The sequence below is a fragment of the Amphiura filiformis genome, chromosome 10, assembly GCF_039555335.1.
Source record: "Amphiura filiformis chromosome 10, Afil_fr2py, whole genome shotgun sequence".
Lineage (NCBI taxonomy): Eukaryota > Metazoa > Echinodermata > Ophiuroidea > Amphilepidida > Amphiuridae > Amphiura > Amphiura filiformis.
The window spans coordinates 2729900-2747425 of record NC_092637.1 but is presented as its reverse complement, the minus strand read 5'-3'; the positions used below and the strand labels follow the sequence as shown (position 1 = coordinate 2747425).

General features: G+C 38.7%; 2 protein-coding genes across 2 annotated transcripts in view; both read left to right on the top strand.

Annotated features, from left to right (window-relative positions):
* Nucleotides 1–4463, top strand: part of LOC140162416 (GLIPR1-like protein 1) — a 28891-nt gene extending 24428 nt beyond the window's left edge. Inside the window, exons 10-11 of the mRNA XM_072185643.1 lie at nt 1209–1245; nt 1748–4463. Of these exons, the coding sequence (XP_072041744.1) occupies nt 1209–1245; nt 1748 (38 nt within the window). The 3' untranslated portion in view covers nt 1749–4463. The remainder of the gene's footprint in view (nt 1–1208; nt 1246–1747) is intronic.
* A 2770-nt stretch (nt 4464–7233) lies between these two features.
* Nucleotides 7234–8472, top strand: LOC140163322 (uncharacterized). The gene has a single exon (XM_072186721.1). The coding sequence runs from the start codon at nt 7234–7236 to the stop codon at nt 8470–8472; it is 1239 nt and encodes a 412-aa protein (XP_072042822.1).
* The last annotated feature ends 9054 nt before the right edge of the window (nt 8473–17526 follow it).

Here is a 17526-nt window from a genome sequence, read left to right as displayed (position 1 = left end):
CAAGAGTAGGCCTAAACTCAAAATTTAATATTTTATGTTATAATTATTTGATAATTTGTTATGGAAAATATTAGAAAATGTGCTTTCCCAAAGTTAGAATGCATAATTTAAAATTAGTCTTTGTACATTTGTACAAGTCTTTGGGCTTGATTGTCACAGCATACGAAAAATGCACTAAAAATGAATGTTTTTGGCCTTTATATATAAAAAATTGACCAAATATTAAAATTGTACTTTCATTGCCAGTTAGAACTAAGTAAAGGATTGGGATTTAGCTGTGTTTCATTTGGCAAAACATGATAATATCTTTTTAATTCAAAAATATTAGTGCTGTATTTTTCTGGAATAGGGATATAGGCCCGTATTAACCCGTATATAATCTAAACACAACCGAAACAGTGGTGTTTCGCTTGTGTTTAGATTATATACAAGTTGATGTTTTATATATCTAAACGTGTCGCTTAGCTAAACGGTAGCATTTAGAGTATTTAGGACGGATATAAGTGTTTAAAAAGATATAAAACAATGAGAACATAAAATAATTGTCGTTTAAACTTGTAAAGATGAGAGTCTTGACACCAATGAAGATTGTTAACTGTGTTTACGCAAGGACAAACATGCTTATGGTGTGGAAACTGATGCATGTCGCTAGATATCGATCGAAGTAAACATCTCAAAAAAAGTAACTAACCCCCCTTAATCAATGGACATTATTCAAAAGGGGGCTATTGTATTGCAAATCTGAAAAATGCGTTGAAAGCAGAATTTATTTCTGCGCATTTTGACACTTCATTTGACACGATAGCCCAGAAAACAATAAAACACCGGTCAATTTAATGTAGTGAGGTCCAGATTTGAAAGTTGCACTTACATACACATTTTACAATACAAAACACTCAGATATCATTACGCAGATTTCCTTCCATTACACTGAATACAAAATCAATACAATTTACTGCAACTTTCAGATCGTGGGCTACGTTGATTTAAATGTACGCTGTGACGTCAATATTTAGTCAATTGCTACAAATGAGGTGTCAAAATGTGCAGAAATAAATTCTGCTTCCAACGCATTTTACAGATTTGTAATACAACCACCCGTTTTTAAATAATGGTCATTATTTAAGGGAGGTCAGTTACTTTTTTGAGATGTTTAGGTATAGCCATGTTTGTACCTGATATTGTGCCACCATTTCATTTTGTTGCAGAACCCAGAACTGAAAGCGACCCGCCGTGCGTTGAATGGTAAGTTTACGTGATATCAATCACAACAAATGTGGACATGGATCAAAAATACGTTTAGGGCAGAACTTATGGCAATTTTTTTGGAAAAGAGGCCAAAGCCTGTAATTGTGCATGCTTTCATACAATCGCAGTCACAAAGATAAATCTAAGTATTCATAATATTGAGCAAAAGCTTGACTACTCAGCCTAACATCCCGCCTAACATAGCAATGACTTACGAAAACGAATACGGATACGGAAACAGAAACTGAAAAGATAAAAGGACCCTTCGTGTAACAGCATAAATATGAAATCGATAGCTGTCAACTATTTAGTAAAAGTAAGAGCAGGAAAAAACAAATGTTTTATATTCTCCATCTTAGGAATGGAGGAGAAAAGGCAACATATTTTGGGTTTTAGGAAAAAGGGGAAAGGAAAGGGGGAGATATGTTTCTAAACTACACGAATCACGTGAATGTTGTTCATTTATAATAGCATGTCGTATGTTTGCCTTTTTATACAGATTAGATCTGACCCGTCTATGATCTACCAAGACGAAGACGACTTCCAGATACCACGCTTAAAGTTTTTAAAATATTATATACAATAGAATTATAGTAAATGCCCTTGCGTTACAAGTCCCTTATCACTCATTATAATTCATTCTTTTTTGACATCTTTAGTTCCCAATCTTTATTAGTCCCTGGGATAATCAGTTTACTATAATCCGAGTTAAATACAGGTTTTTTGTGTTAAGCCTAAACCTCTCCTAACCTCCTTGCACAGGAGCAGCATTACATGATTCAACATTGCTCGGAGGAAAGGGGAGCTGCTCCTTTACATTACCCTATTGCAATGTGAATTAAAGTTTTAACTTCAACACTACACTATTTTTCGCTCACCTGGAACGTTTTCACTAGTCCGACTAGCGTCTTCAGCAGATGGTGATGCTGTGTTGATATCTTGTCTACAATCGGGATATCTCTCACTGATGACGTCATATGATTGACAGAATGACGTCATAGGATGTTACGATGTAGCGCCGCCCCCCTGGGATTCAGCAGGTTATCCCAAATAGGATCTATTTCTAGTCCTTGGTCACGGTTTAGTCTCGGTTTTTGAGTCCTTATCTGTATGGCTTCTAGAACTCTCCGGGAAAATTCTTTTTGCTCCCGTTCGTGCACCTTGACGTTTTCCCAAAAAATCTGGTGACCTTTAGATATCACTACATGTTCTCTGACCACTGATTTAGAGCTGCCAGCAGTTGACTTGTGTTCACTAAGCCTTTTCTCAAGCTTCCTGGCAGACTTGCCGATATAACTCGCGTCACAATCAGCACAGTCGATTTGATACACACTCCCAGATTGTTTAATGGGTTCTGTCTTGTGAGGGGCTACAAGCGCACTCCTTAGTGTATTTTGAGGTTTGAAGGTGGTTGAAACTCCCGCAGCGCGCAGTCCTGAACGCTCTGCGTAGCTTCTCAGAAAGACCTTCTATGTCGTCATTCTGTCAATCATATGACGTCATCAGTGAGAGATATCCCGATTGTAGACAAGATATCAACACAGCATCACCATCTGCTGAAGACGCTAGTCGGACTAGTGAAAACGTTCCAGGTGAGCGAAAAATAGTGTTGTGTTGAAGTTAAAACTTTAATTCATTTTATCTACCACTACGTATGAATATCCACTCGTATACCTATTGAAAGGGTTTCAAAATGAGTACTTTACTACAATAGTCCAAGTAAAGAAAGATTTCACTTGGTATCTAATTGTAACATTTACCACAATGCATTTCTATGAGATCCCCATAACACCATATACCTTGGACAGCGTCGTTTGCACAGTATTTGTGTGGAACATGCGACATGAGAGCACATCAGAGACACCAAGTTGCCTTCTAAATACGAGGAATGTCCTTATGATATCAAATAATTTAGATTAAAAAAAAATTGCGATATAACACCAATTTTATGTTACATGTATTAAAAATGATATTTTTGAAACTTAACAGTTCCCGAAGTAAATTTTATAAATCTAACGATATGCACTGAAAGTGTATGAAGCTGAGAGGAAAAGCCGTCCATCATATGAAAATTTTGACCTTTTGTATTGAAGATATACATATATTTTCTTAAAAGACTTAATTTCTTTTGGGTCTTTTAGAAAATAACCCCCCATGTCACAAGAGAAAACGCGGTAAAATAAGCAAAATCGCTCAAAAAAAGCTAAAATCGCCAAAAATCACCACAAAATCTGCTAAGTAAGCTTAAAATCTACAAAGTGGCGGTAAGGTAAACGATTCTGCAAATATTCTGCAAATAATGTGTGATTTACCGCGTTTTCCCATTTGACACGGGGTCTAAAATACGAAAGGCTTTTCCGAATTCCACCCAGCTGCATACACTTTATGTACATATAATTGGATATGTATAAAAAAATAATTAAATAATTAAAAATAAAAAAGTTAAATATAAAAAATATGAAAAAATAAATTTTGTCATAAAGTTTGCATGTGTTATATCGCAAATTAGACAAAAAAATCTTTGATATCAGAAGGACATTCCTCGTATTCAGAATGCAATTTGGCGTGTTTGCTAGTGCTCTCAGGTCCCATAAAAATACAGGTAGGTGATCGACTCCTTAAAGTCCCAAGAAAATCTTGAAGGTGCATATGCCTAATTTAGATGAACAAAAAATGGAGGATTTGGAAGGAGTTAGATTTATTTACAACATTAGTTAAAAAATATATTCCAAATAAGTATAGTTTGACCTATCCGTCTCCGAAGTCCAGTTCTCGAGTTATTTATTTTGGCTCCACAGAGTTAAACATGGAACAATGCTCCGATTTTGATTAAATTTAGACTAAAACTATTCCGCTTGCAAAACATTATGTTGCAATAAGTTGAGTGATAAATATGACTAGATTGCCTGGATTACACAGCCACGAGTAGTATAATGACCAAGTTGGGAATTAGTTACATTTATGACTTCGTTCAGTTGAAATGGGCCTTCGCTTGATGCAATATATATTGCTTTATGTTAACATTTAGCAAGAGGCGTTATGCTCAGTGTATGATGATTGAATGAATTCCCCCGGGAATGAATTATTATCTCTCTTTCAGCTAAAAACGTTGGTAAAATAAGACAAATTGTGTGAGGGATTTGTAACGTAATGCTTTGTTTTATTTTGATGATCGCGATCTTCAAAGGTGATGGTACATATTAATAAAATCAGCAAGATAAAACCTAGTATATATTGTTATTCTTAATGGTTTTGTGTGTGATTTTAATATTATGATATCGACATGAATCTCTTGTCGTTGACATGGATTCAGAGATATGATGGGTAATCATCAGTGTATTGCGTAACTAGTGATGAGTGACTGATACTCACTGCCCCTCCTGTTTCCCTTCCAACGGGATACAATAGAGAATAAACTACACAATCATGACAATGGTTAGGACACTCTTGATAGAGTAAATAAAAATTCCTTTAAAAGGAATAGGGTGGGCAAAAAAAATTGTCAAGAGAAATGAAAGAATGAGTAACTCTTCACAATTAAAAACAGGAAAAATATGACACAACATCGATTTCCAATGGGGGAATAACACAAAACGTATAAACAAAGTTAAAAGAGTTTTTGGAGCAGCGCCCCCCCAGGCGCGCTCCCTATTTAATTTCACCAAAACAACCTACATACGAATGGGGGTTCTCCGTGACTTTATCTGATTCACCATTGAACAAATACGCGATAAATGAGCTTAAAATGAACCCAAAAATACAGGTTAGTCTCATCCCCGCTCTGTATTTGCCACTATTAGAAACAACACGACATAAACCGAATGATAAGGAGACTGATAATCTCTGTGACAACATTTTGTGACCCTTTAGTGAATGTTATTAATAACTTAAGGGTGTTGTCGAGTTGTCTGTATCATGATGTGATTGTTTCCGCAGGGTCATGTTGTTTAGTATAATTGGGTCAATTAAGATAAAATTCGTTAGAAGATAAGATGTGTTTCATGCAATATGATTCATCTGTCTTAACTAGTACATAATTATGGCCAGGGTACGTGTTAAAGGCCTATATGTTGAATTGCACCACAACTAATTGCATGATATTATTTGTGTTATTTCCTTGGGCTTGAGAAAGGGGTTTATAAGGGATTTATAACCACTTTAAATAACCGAACCAAAACTATCGGTGTTGACTCTCGTCACGTATATTATCACAGCAATGTAAACACGGTGTTGCCAGCCTATGATACAATATGACGCTAGCGCTAACATAGCTGAAATCGCATATCAACACATCTTCCCCCTTTTGACGGAAAAGATAAAGTTCAGCAAAACTTGATACTTTTGAAAGTTCACAATGCTTTTGAAAGTTCTCAAATGTTCAGAGTTATTTCAGTTCTGCTGTATCCTTGCATTTTAGCTGTTTCCATAAAAACGCTTTACAAATATGCATTTCAAATCCTGTGCAGTGTAAAATATTATAGTGATGAATAAAGCTTCACTGCAGTGTTTACATCTATATTTTGAGTCATTTTGAGTCTTTGATTGTCCTTAACATGTGTGATGTTTAAACACTTTTAACATTTCAGAATTACAATACATTCTGCTTTAACAAATTAAGATGTTCAAAGTTCCAACAAACATAACTACATGTATGATGCAGTGAGATCTTAACTATGCAGATTAACAAATTAGTATAAAATCTTTTGACAAACAATGAAATTTGCTAGCATGAATTTGGACATGCTGATTTCCAAACATGTTCTAAGAAAAGAAATCCAAACATATCTGCTTAGTTACCAATCACTGTTTCATTTAACTATTCTAGAGTAACTTTTAAACTCAAACTTTTATGGTATGTAAAGTTGCATAATCATAATATACCATACAAAACTGCTCAGACTTTTCATACATTCAAACTTCTTGTGATGCATGTACAATTGTCCACATTTTGTTTTACAACTTCTTTAACAAACTTATTATTTATGCAATAGTTATCTTGCTACCACACAATAATGAATGTAACTTTAACAAATGTCTAAGCGGTATACTCCTCGCTGTAGTATTTTGGGTTTAACTTGACTTCGCGACTACTTCTACGAACTGGTGCTGTTGCTGTTGACTTGCTTGCAGCAGGCGACGACTCGGAAGCTTGTCTTGGCTGTTGGTTTGTAGCTTGACTTGGCTGCTGGTTTGTAGCTGGTTCCTCATCTGACTCTTCAGGAAGTGTAGACTCTGTTTCCTTGAACAAGTCCATTTGGAATGTTGTATTGAACTGTAAACATGGTTCGTTTTGAACAATTCCAGTGCAAAATGATGTTGATCTACTCACATTTTCAGTGACGTTTCACCACTACACTAGTGGTTTCTTCAGACTGCAACTCATCACATCTTGACTGCTTCCTTTTATAGTCAACAGTAGCCGTTGAGGGCGTGATGAGTTGGTCAAAGATGTTGTACGTTTGATAAACGAGAGAATTCGCGTTGTTTCTAACAAAATCAGGAATTTAGAGGAAGATACAATCCGATTGAACGCTGATTTAAAGTCCCGCGAAGTAAACAAAGAGCTGTCAATTCAAATCTCGCGCCATGTAGAGAACTCTCGCGAGAATGAATTCCAACATGTCAGCGCCCGTCACAAGCGGAAGTTGAAAGATCTTGCGAAGAAACAGGGGAATTCGGCAACCAAAAATGTAAATAAGAGCAATTCTCATGCGGATCTGGACTTGAGTGGCACTCAGCTAAAGCGATGGGTCAAAAACCTGTCAAAATATAAACTGTCAGAAGCTCAAAATAGAGTGTTAGCACGCGGTCTTGGATATGCGGTAAGTCCCGATAATTTAAACCACTCGTCCATTGTTGATGAGCATATCGTTGCGTGTGAGAAAGCATGCTGGAAGCTTCCCAAACCTGAAGCAGCACAATTACGTGCGGAGATTGTAGGAACATTAAAATCCGCGAAAATACCTCCCTCAAATATCAGTAAAGATGAGCGAGTCGCGATTAACCAGCTTCAAAAAGAGGATTCTATCATGGTCCTGGGTGCTGATAAAGGACGGGCAACAGTTGTCATGGACAAAACAGAGTACCAAGAAAAAAATGTGCACCCTCCTCAGCGACTCAAAGACTTATGAAAAATTAGATCGTGATCCCACGCCAAAACACAAAAGAGAACTGGTTTCAATTTTACATAGGCTAGAAAAAGAAGATAAGATCAAGAAAGCGGACAAGCAGTTTCTGTACCCCACCTCGGAAAATGTGCCTCGAATTTATGGTAGCCCCAAAATTCATAAAGACGGTACTCCGCTTCGACCTATAGTAGATTTTACAGGTTCTATCGGTTACGATGTGGCCAAATCTCTTGCTGATATTTTGAGTCCTATTGTTGGCCAATCTGAGCACCATGTTCTGAACTCAAAAAGTCTAGCTGAAGATCTAAAAGATGTAATCCTTGAGGAAGATGAGATCCTTAACTCGCACGATGTGGTGGCGCTTTTCACGAGTACGCCTATTGATCTCACTCTTCATGTACTCAGAGAAAGACTAAATGAGGACAAAGATCTGAAAAACAGAACTCTCCTCTCCATCGACGACATAATAGAACTTACCAAATTTTGCCTTGCTACTGTTGCATATTTCAGTTACTCTGGTCAAATCTATCGCCAACGTTTCGGCATGGCCATGGGTAGTCCCCTCAGCCCCCTCGCTTGCAACATCTTTATGGAGTGGCTTGAGCAGAAAGCTATTTCCACAGCTCCGGAAAGCTGTCGCCCCCGTCTCTGGAAGAGATATGTTGACGATGTTTTGGAAATAGTACGCAAAGGACAAGTAGACAATCTTACAGATCATTTGAACCCCATTGATCCCACCAACAGTGTCAAATTCACCTACGAGCAAGAGCAAGAGGGCTCTATTCCCTTCCTTGATACTCTCATCACCAGAAAACCTGACGGTTCAGTGAAACTTAGCATTTATAGAAAGAAAACGCACACTGATCAATACTTGCAGTTCTCCTCCCACCATCCACTACATCAAAAATTAGGAGTGGTCAGAACACTGTTAGATCGGAGCGATGCTTTAGTCACTGAGGAAGCGGACAAGCAAAAAGAGGAGAAAAATATCCGCGAAGCCTTGTCATGCTGCGGATACCCCGATTGGTCAATAAAGAAAGTAAAACAAGACAGAGCTACTCCTAAAACAAAGCCTACCTCTAAGCAAAAAAGATGACGGTGAAAAGTCAAAAGGCATGGTTGTTGTTCCTTATATAGAGGGCCTCACTGAACGAGTCTCGCGAGTTTTTAAAAAACATGGATTCGCAACTGCTATGAAACCACACCGTACAATACGTAGCATGCTTGTTCATCCCAAGGACAAACTCCTCCCTCAACAAAAAGCGGAGGCGATTTACGAAATCCCTGCGGAGACTGTGCTAGTTCATATATTGGAGAAACCGGCCGTCCTTCGGAGTCCGCTTGAAAGAACACCAAAAAGAGGTAGACAAACTTGAAAGCAAACCATATACTCGAGCAAGCCGAAAATCATCTATCACAGACATTCACAAGTCAGCTATCACCGACCACGTAGCTTCTTCTAATCATTCCATCAATTGGGAGGATGCAAAAGTTATCGACAGGGAAGCTGACAAGACCACCAGATGGCTAAAAGAAGCTATTTGGATACGCCGAAAAGGAAAAGACACTCTAAACAAGGACGAGGGGGCCTATTCACTCAACAACATCTTTGACCAACTCATCACGCCCTCAACGGCTACTGTTGACTATAAAAGGAAGCAGTCAAGATGTGATGAGTTGCAGTCTGAAGAAACCACTAGTGTAGTGGTGAAACGTCACTGAAAATGTGAGTAGATCAACATCATTTTGCACTGGAATTGTTCAAAACGAACCATGTTTACAGTGTAGACTCTGTTGTTTTCATCAGATGACGCCGATTTCTTCTGTAAACTTCACCAGTTGTAGTCTTCACTTTGTAGGATCTATTTGGAAGGACTTCCAAGATTACACCTTTCTGTGACCAAAGTGGATTGTTAGTAGTAGGCTTGTCCATATTCTGTACTCTAACAGTATCTCCCACTTTCAGTGGAGCTAAGAAAGCAGTTTTCTTATCATAGTTTGCTTTCTGTCTTCGTTTCAACTCATTTTTCATCTTCTTCGTTGAATTTGAAGACTTTGTTAGTATGCCTATTAGGACTTTGGCTATTGGCAGGTTAGATCTAATGCGCCTATTGAACAAAAGTTCTGCCGGTGACTTTCCATGCTCTAGTGGTGTGCTTCTATAGATCTGTAATGCAAGGTAAATGTCTTCTTTACTTGCAGTCACCTTTCTGATCATGGATTTCATTTGTTTTACTGCATTCTATGCCTGCCCATTTGACACTGGAGGGCTCACTGGGTAGTGTGGACTTGACGTTGTGTGCTTAAAGTCCCACACTTTCTTGAAATCTACAAATTCTTGGCTTGTAAATTGTGGTCCGTTGTCGCTAATCACTTCCATAGATGTCCCATGTCTTGCGAAATTTGACTTCATGGCATTGATTACAGATTTGCTGGTGGTGTTGCTTGTCAAGGTGCTGATTTCTATGTACTGAGAATAGTAGTCTACCATAGCAACATAATCTCTTCCATCTATTGTGAAAAGGTCCACCCCAACTTTCTCCCACGGTCGATCTGGTACCTTGTGTGGTTTCATTGGTTCAGCTTGCTGTTTTCTTTGGTTTCCAATGCATGCTGGGCAACTTTGTACCATAGCTTCAATGTCCGAGTTGATTATGGGCCAATAAAGTACATCCCTTGCACGACGCTTGCACTTTTCAATTCCCAAGTGCCCTTTGTGGATCTGTTCCAACATGGCGTTGTGCATACTTGAGGGTACTACTGTCCTGTCACCCTTGAAGATGATGCCTGATAACTGATAACTCTTCTCTGTAGTTCCAGTACTCTCTGCATTCTGGTGGACATTGTCTTCTTTCATCTGGCCAACCAGTCAGGATTACATTGGTTAGCTTTGTAAGATTAGGATCTTTCAGGGTTTCTTCCTTAATCTCCTCCATTCTTGTAGTAGCTACTGGCAATGTTGTCATGATAGCATTTACGTATGCTTCTACCTCTTCTTCCAGCGATGGATCTTTCTTTGCGGACTCTGACTGATCAAATGCTCTTGATAAAGCATCCGCTGTGAACAGTTCCTTTCCTGGTGTGTATATCAGGTTGAAGTCATACTTCTGGAGTCTTATGCGCATTCTCTGTTGGCGTAGCGGACTATCTGCTAGCGGCTTCTTAAAGATTGAGACTAGCGGTTTGTGATCAGTTTCTGCCACAAATGTCATACCATGTACAAACTGGTGAAATCTTTCACATGCGTTTGTCAGCGCAAGACACTCTTTTTCTATTTGAGCGTAGCGAGTCTCGGCATCTGTCATCGCTTTCGATGCGTAGGCTACAGGACTCCAACCATCTGAATCTTGCTGAAGTAAGACTGCGCCTAAGCCGTTCTGTGAAGCATCAGCGGAGATCTTTGTTGGTTTCTTTGGATCGTAGAACTTCAAGACTGGACTTGTAGTCAGTGTTGTTCTCAGGTCGTTCCATGCCGACTCTTGCTCAGGACCCCATAACCACTCATTCTGATTCTCTTGCAGTGCTCTAAGTGGAGCTGCCTTGGCTGATACATCTGGTATGAATTTGGCTTGATAATTAACCATACCCAAAAATCTCTGAATATCGCCTTTGCACTCTGGGCGTGGCATATCGTGGATTGCTTGAGTCTTCTTAGGATCAGGTTTAATTCCTTTGTCGCTAAGGACGTCTCCTAGGTATGTCAGCTCGTTGACTCCGAACTGGCATTTGTCAAGATTCAGTTTCAGGTTTACACTTCTGCATTTCTCCAACACTTTCCTTAGACGTTCATCATGCTCCTCTCTTGTAGCACCCGATTAAATCATCCATCATGGTGTCAACGCCATCAAGGTCTTCAAACAGACAGTGGATCTTGCGATGGAATGCTTCTGGAGCCATTGAGATTCCAAATGGGAGCCTCAAAACCTATATCTGGCAAACGGTGTGATGAATGTACACAACTTAGAGCTTTCTTCGTCCAACTTGATCTGCCAGAATCCTGAGTAGGCGTCTAATTTGGAGAAATATTTGGCATCTGCAAACTGTGCCATCATCTCTTCTCTTGATGGTAACTTGAAATCTTCTCTCTTGACTGCTTTGTTCAAGTCTCTGGGGTCAAGGCATATTCTTAGGTTGCCATCTTTCTTGACCACTGTTACCATTGCATGAACCCAATCAGTTGGTTCATCTATCTTGGCAATGACTTGCATTTGTTCCATTTTGTCGAGTTGTGCTTTCAACTTAACTTCTCTCTGACCGGAAATGGAACCTTCCGACAGGTATTCTTCACGGGGATCACTTCTTTGTCTACGTTGATCTTGTGTTCACCCGGTAGACATCCGAGGCCTTCGAACACATCTCCAAACTCTTCTTGAAGGATTTTGTATCTTGTAACTGATGGACTACTTAAAGCTTCTATGTTCCAGATGGCTTTGACCAACTCTAGCTTCTTGCAGGCTTTCAATCCTAACACTGGTTGATACCTATTATTTCTTCCACCTCCTTTGAGATGTGGAATGGTAATAAATACTGTTCCTGATTTGTATGTTACTTGTGCCATGCAAACACCTATTATGGGTATTCGTGCTCCAGTAATCCCTTTAACCTTCACCTCAGTCCTCTTCATTTCTGGTCTGGGTTTTAGTCTTTTGTATTCACCTATTGGAAGAACATTGCATCCAGCCCCAGTATCCAGTTTGAACGGTACTGTGATATTGTTGATCTTCATTGGTAAAATCCACTCTTCTTCGTCGCTGTCTTCTGTGACTAGCGCATCTACGAAGAACTCTTCAGCCTCATATGTGCTTTCAGCTGTGCCGATTTGGTCGACTTTCTTCGCTGAAGGGCAATGAGACAGCCAGTGATTTTTCTGTCCACAGGATTTGCAAGTTGTTCCCCATGCAGGACATGACCTTGGTTTATGCTTTCTGCCGCACTTCTTGCACTGGAATGTCTTGTCCGACATCTGTTTCTTCTTGTATGAACCTCTGTCGGGTCCATTCTTCGGCTTTGCACCGTGGTTGTGACCTCTCTGTGTCTTCTTGATTGCGTGGAGATTTGTTTCGGCCTTTGGAGACATCGCTTTCATGCTTTCCATTAGGTCTACATATCCTTAAAAGTTTTCAATGCATGCTTTTTCCAGCTATTTTCAGCTGTGACAGCTAGTTGCCATGGCAATTGCCATGGGCATAGTGGTCCACCTGTCATCATAACCAACTGGACTTGGGTCACCATACTATATGCCCTCCGGCAATTCAGTGCTTGGGTTACTTTCAACCACTATTCCATAATGGGATTTGCACCAAGCTATGTTCACTACAAAGTTTTACTTTGTTCTAGACTCTGGTTATCATTGTTATAATGTTTCTGTTGGTATTTCAAATTGATTCTTTGCACTAAAACAGCAGCTTAAATTATTTTCATATAATCACATGAGGAAAATTTATGAAGTGAAAATAAGTAAAAATAAAATAGGATAAAATATCAGTGTCTATGGTCAGGCAGGCAAAAAATGCCCTGGGCAGTCTATTAACTCCTTGCATGCTCAAGAATTCATCAAGATTCAACATTAACCAAGGTAAAATTGTTGCTACTGCATAAAGAATAAAGGTTTAGAAAATATTATTAAGAGAAAGAACCATCTTAAAAAGAAAATATTAAAAGAAAGAATAACTATCTAAATAAGAAATTGACCTCTGCATATTGAATAACAATGTTGAACTTTACCACATAGGCCTACTGAGTGTATACCACTGAGTTGCACAGAGGTCCAGGAAGAAGGAAAGGGTTATTTCTCATGGTTTGGTTGGAGCTGGGAGCCCTCCTGCTGACAGTGGTATGTGAAAATAAGACCAGGGAAAGAAGATTTATTGCCCTCTCTTTTCTCTAATCGAGGGTAATTTTCCTCAAGTTCTTTAAGGACGCGTCCAGCTGATGCTTTGGCCGTTTCCTGGTTTTGACCAATCTGAATTGCTTTAGTTAGTGTCAGCTCATCTCCTTTGTCCAGGCATTTTTCTCTGACCACCGTTTCCCTAGCGCGTAATACTATGGCGTCCCGGATCATTCGGTCTTCTTCCTGGTACCCGCATGCTTTGACAAGAATTTTCAAGTCTGTTACGAAATTGTCAAATTTCTCTGTTGACTGTTGATATCTGTTATTGAATGCTACCGTTGCTCTGATTTCATTTTTCTTTGGTGCAACATATGCTTCAAATTTACCAAACACTCCATCAAGCGTTGCATCCTCAGCAGCTTGGGCTGCAATGTTATTTGCTTCATCTGCTGGAACTGCTGGCTTCCATTCAAATGTGCTGTAGACCTCTCTGCCTTTATCACCCATTTATGTCATCAAATAATCAACTTGACGTAGCTCTGGTTTATCTGCCAGTGGGCCTTTAAATGTGAAAAGACAGTGCTGCTTGAATCTCTTAAATTCTTTTGGGAGGTCTGGACTGTCCCAGTTCATTACTGGTGCGTGAAACGAGTTCATTTTGATTTTAGTTTTCAATCGTGTCCGGTACTAGCTGGTATATAAACAGCGCCCTCTGGATGAAATTGGAAATTTCCGCGTGGATTGGGTGCACTGTCCGAGCGGCGAAAATTGAAAGTTTTTAGTCTATTTTTAGCTACAGTGCTCACACTTTGCGTACGTTCTGTACTCTTCACCCGTCGATTTTGCAGAATTCTTCTGCATCCTTAGGTGGAGTCCACTTCTGAACATCATGTAGCTTCATGTGTTATTTCCTTGGGCTTGAGAAAGGGGTTTATAAGGGATTTATAACCACTTTAAGAGGGCGCAACACTAAATCACTCCTCATTTTATGTAACAACGAAATTCGGCTAATATAGTCCCTAGTGAATATGAGATTGTAGCGACCATATCTACCGACATGTTCACTTTAAATCACTCAATATTGGCTCATATGAATTCGACAAGTGTCTTTAATGATAACATGCAGAAAAAAATGGACAATTGATCTCAAAAGCAATTCTCTGTGTCGGGTTAAGAGAAAACCCGATTTTGAAATGTGAGTGGAGATGTTAGTATATTTTTAGCTATTTTTTTTGCACCGCAAAATAGCGAAAAAGTCAATGGTCATCGATATATGCCGACAAAAGTTTTGGAATCTAGAGAAACAGAGCTTTAATTTGATACCAAATTTATTTTGCCAAGTATTGCAGGGACGCCAGAAATGGCGCTTGAAGTAGGCCGAATTCACACGTTATCCTATGGGACGCTGAATTAGTGCTGCGCCCCCTTAAATAACCGAACCAAAACTATCGGTGTTGACTCTCGTCACGTATTCGCTACTTGCACGGTTCCGCCATTATGCACTATGTGCGGGGAGAGCCTCGAACTGGCAGCATAGGGGAGAGCGGGGAGTGTTCGCCCTATTTTTTTCTGACCAGCCTAGCGATGTCAATTTTAAGGTTAGGGATGACCTGATTAGCCCATGTGAAAGCCCTATGTCTTAGCTATATACGGCCACAATCCCAGACCTATATGCCTTACAATAGCAACAGGATAGAGCAAACAAAAAAGTTTTGCAAAGTGGCGAACTTGCCCCATATTGGGGCAGGTTCGCCCATATGGTGGGGTAAGTTCACCCTAATCACAAAAATGGTTTAAACATTGCATAACAATAACATATTCAATGCATACATTTAGCAAGAGTATACGGGGCATTCATTCTCTTCTGGGGAGTCACTAAATTTGTTGCAGGGGTCGGGTCAGGGTAAAATGTAGGGGTCCAAAGTGAGCTTAAACGTATCATGTTTACAACTTCGGGGAGAAATGGATTAGGACATAAACTGTGGTATGAGTAATACCGATATCACATTACTTAAAAAAACCATGTTTTTCAGTAGTTTTACCTTGTTTAATGGTTTAATTATCAATATTTTGCATAATACGCTGATGGGGCAGGTTCGCCCTCCAGTTTGGGGTAAGCCCGCCCGGGGAAGATATAGGGCGAACATGCCCCATCCTCAAAAGGGCGAACAAGCCCCTTGTGCACATTTTTGTATTTTCTTCAGGGTATGCAAAACACAAATCGAATAAGGAGATTATAACTGCATTAAATCTTTGACAAATCCCATATGTTCCCAATACAGATTTCCATTAAAACCATCTGTATTTATGTATCAATGATAATACAACATTATGAATGCAAGAAAAAATTACGTTTTGGTGTATTTTTTTTGTTTTGGCTGCAGTTCGATGAACACGTCCCTATATGTCGCGTAGCTAATATGAGAAGTTTATAATGACCTATGTCACCTAATTTTGCCATCACCAAATTCCCTGATAGCCGTAGTGCTGAGAAACAAGGGGTGGGCGAACCTGCCCCTAGGGCGAACACTCCCCGCTCTCCCCTACATGAAAGGAAGAATTATGTAACCTTACACAGAACGTTATGACTAGTTCAATTCCCATTCATGTATGCTGCCAGTTCGAGGCTCTCCCCGCACATAGTGCATAATGGCGGAACCGTGCAAGTAGCGAATACTTTGGTATGCCTTCGAGTGCCATATACTTTATGTGGTGATCATTTCGATCGTGGTTCATTACTCTAGCGCGTGATCCCGTTGACATAGTAACATTACGTAACTTCGATACTGAATTATCACAGCAATGTAAACACGGTGTTGCCAGCCTATGATATAATATGACGCTAGCGCTAACATAGCTGAAATCGCATATCAACCATACTGCAGTTACTGTCCGTTTTCCTATACACAATACACAGTGCTCTTTCCCATTGACGCGTGACCTTTACAAATAGCCCTACGTTAACAGTATGGGGATATGACTAGTTAACGTCGCTGTGTGAAAAATAACCGGCCAATATTAAAAGTACTCTTCTAAAGTTCTAGAAAATATAGTTTTTAACATGTCCTAAATTTTAGCTAATTTAGATGTTTGGAAATATTCGTACTTTGGTGTTTTAGTTAATGTTATAGGTAATAGTACATTGCCTAGTTAACGTCGCTGTGTGAAAAATAACCGGCCAATATTAAAAGTACTCTTCTAAAATTCTAGACAATATAGTTTTGTAACATGTCCTAAATTTTTAGCTAATTTAGCTAGGTGTTTGGAGAGGGTCGTACTTTTGTGTTTTAGGAAGGACATGTAAACGACAGATAACACCAAAAATATGAAGAAATTATTTCCAAACCGTGTTAAGTCAAAAATCATTATGTTGCTCATTTTCAAGAATGCTGGTTTACAAAAAGCAAGCCATTGTCTGATTTCGTGAACAAAGCCACACATAACATTGTTTCCTTTCGTTTCCTTTATAATCGGTTACCCAACTGAAGCTATGAATACCAGCTTTGTTGCGATATCGCACATGAAAACAGTCACTTGTGCACAACCAGAGAAGATCCGATTTAATCAGTTGAGCTGTTTCAATGAGTGTTATCTTGGTTTAATAGCTTTTAATGGGGTTAAGTCCTGCAAAGGTCGAGATGAATTCTACTGTAGACATGACTGCATCATGCACATTATTAGCCTACTATTCCTTAGCCATATTGCTAAAAGGGAACACTCCCGGGGAACACTAAATGTGTTTTGTCTATTAAACATGGTAAGAAAGTCTTGGTGAAAACTATGCGCCTTTCTGAATGGTTTCAAGTGGGTTTCAAGGATCCAAGATGTGACTACTATACGGTTTGACTACAAGAAAAAAATCATGAAATCCTTTATAGGCTATGGGTGTTGTATGAAAACACTGTTAAAGAGCGATGCATATTATACACCACTGATATTTTGATATTATTTTGATGTTGATTGAAATAATAATGAGAATATTTATAATTTTAATTAATTAATTAATTATTTATTTATTTATTTATTTATTTATTTATTTATTTATTTATTTATTTATTTATTTATTTATTTATTTATTTATTTATTTATTTATTTATTTATTTATTTAATTAATCAATTAATTAATTAATATATTTATTTATTTCTGAAACAACAAAGTGTTTTGTTTTGTTCGTTTTTCTTTCTTTCTTTCTTACTTTCTAGTTTTCTTTCTTTCTTTCTTTCTTTCTTTCTTTCTTTCTTTCTTCTTTCTTTCTTTCTTTCTTTCTTTCTTTCTTTCTTTCTTTCTTTCTTTCTTTCTTTCTTTCTTTCTTTCTTTCT

Excerpts from the sequence above, each read along its gene's own strand:
- LOC140163322 (XM_072186721.1), top strand. The coding sequence starts at position 7,234 with ATGAGCGAGTCGCGATTAACCAGCTTCAAAAAGAGGATTCTATCATGG.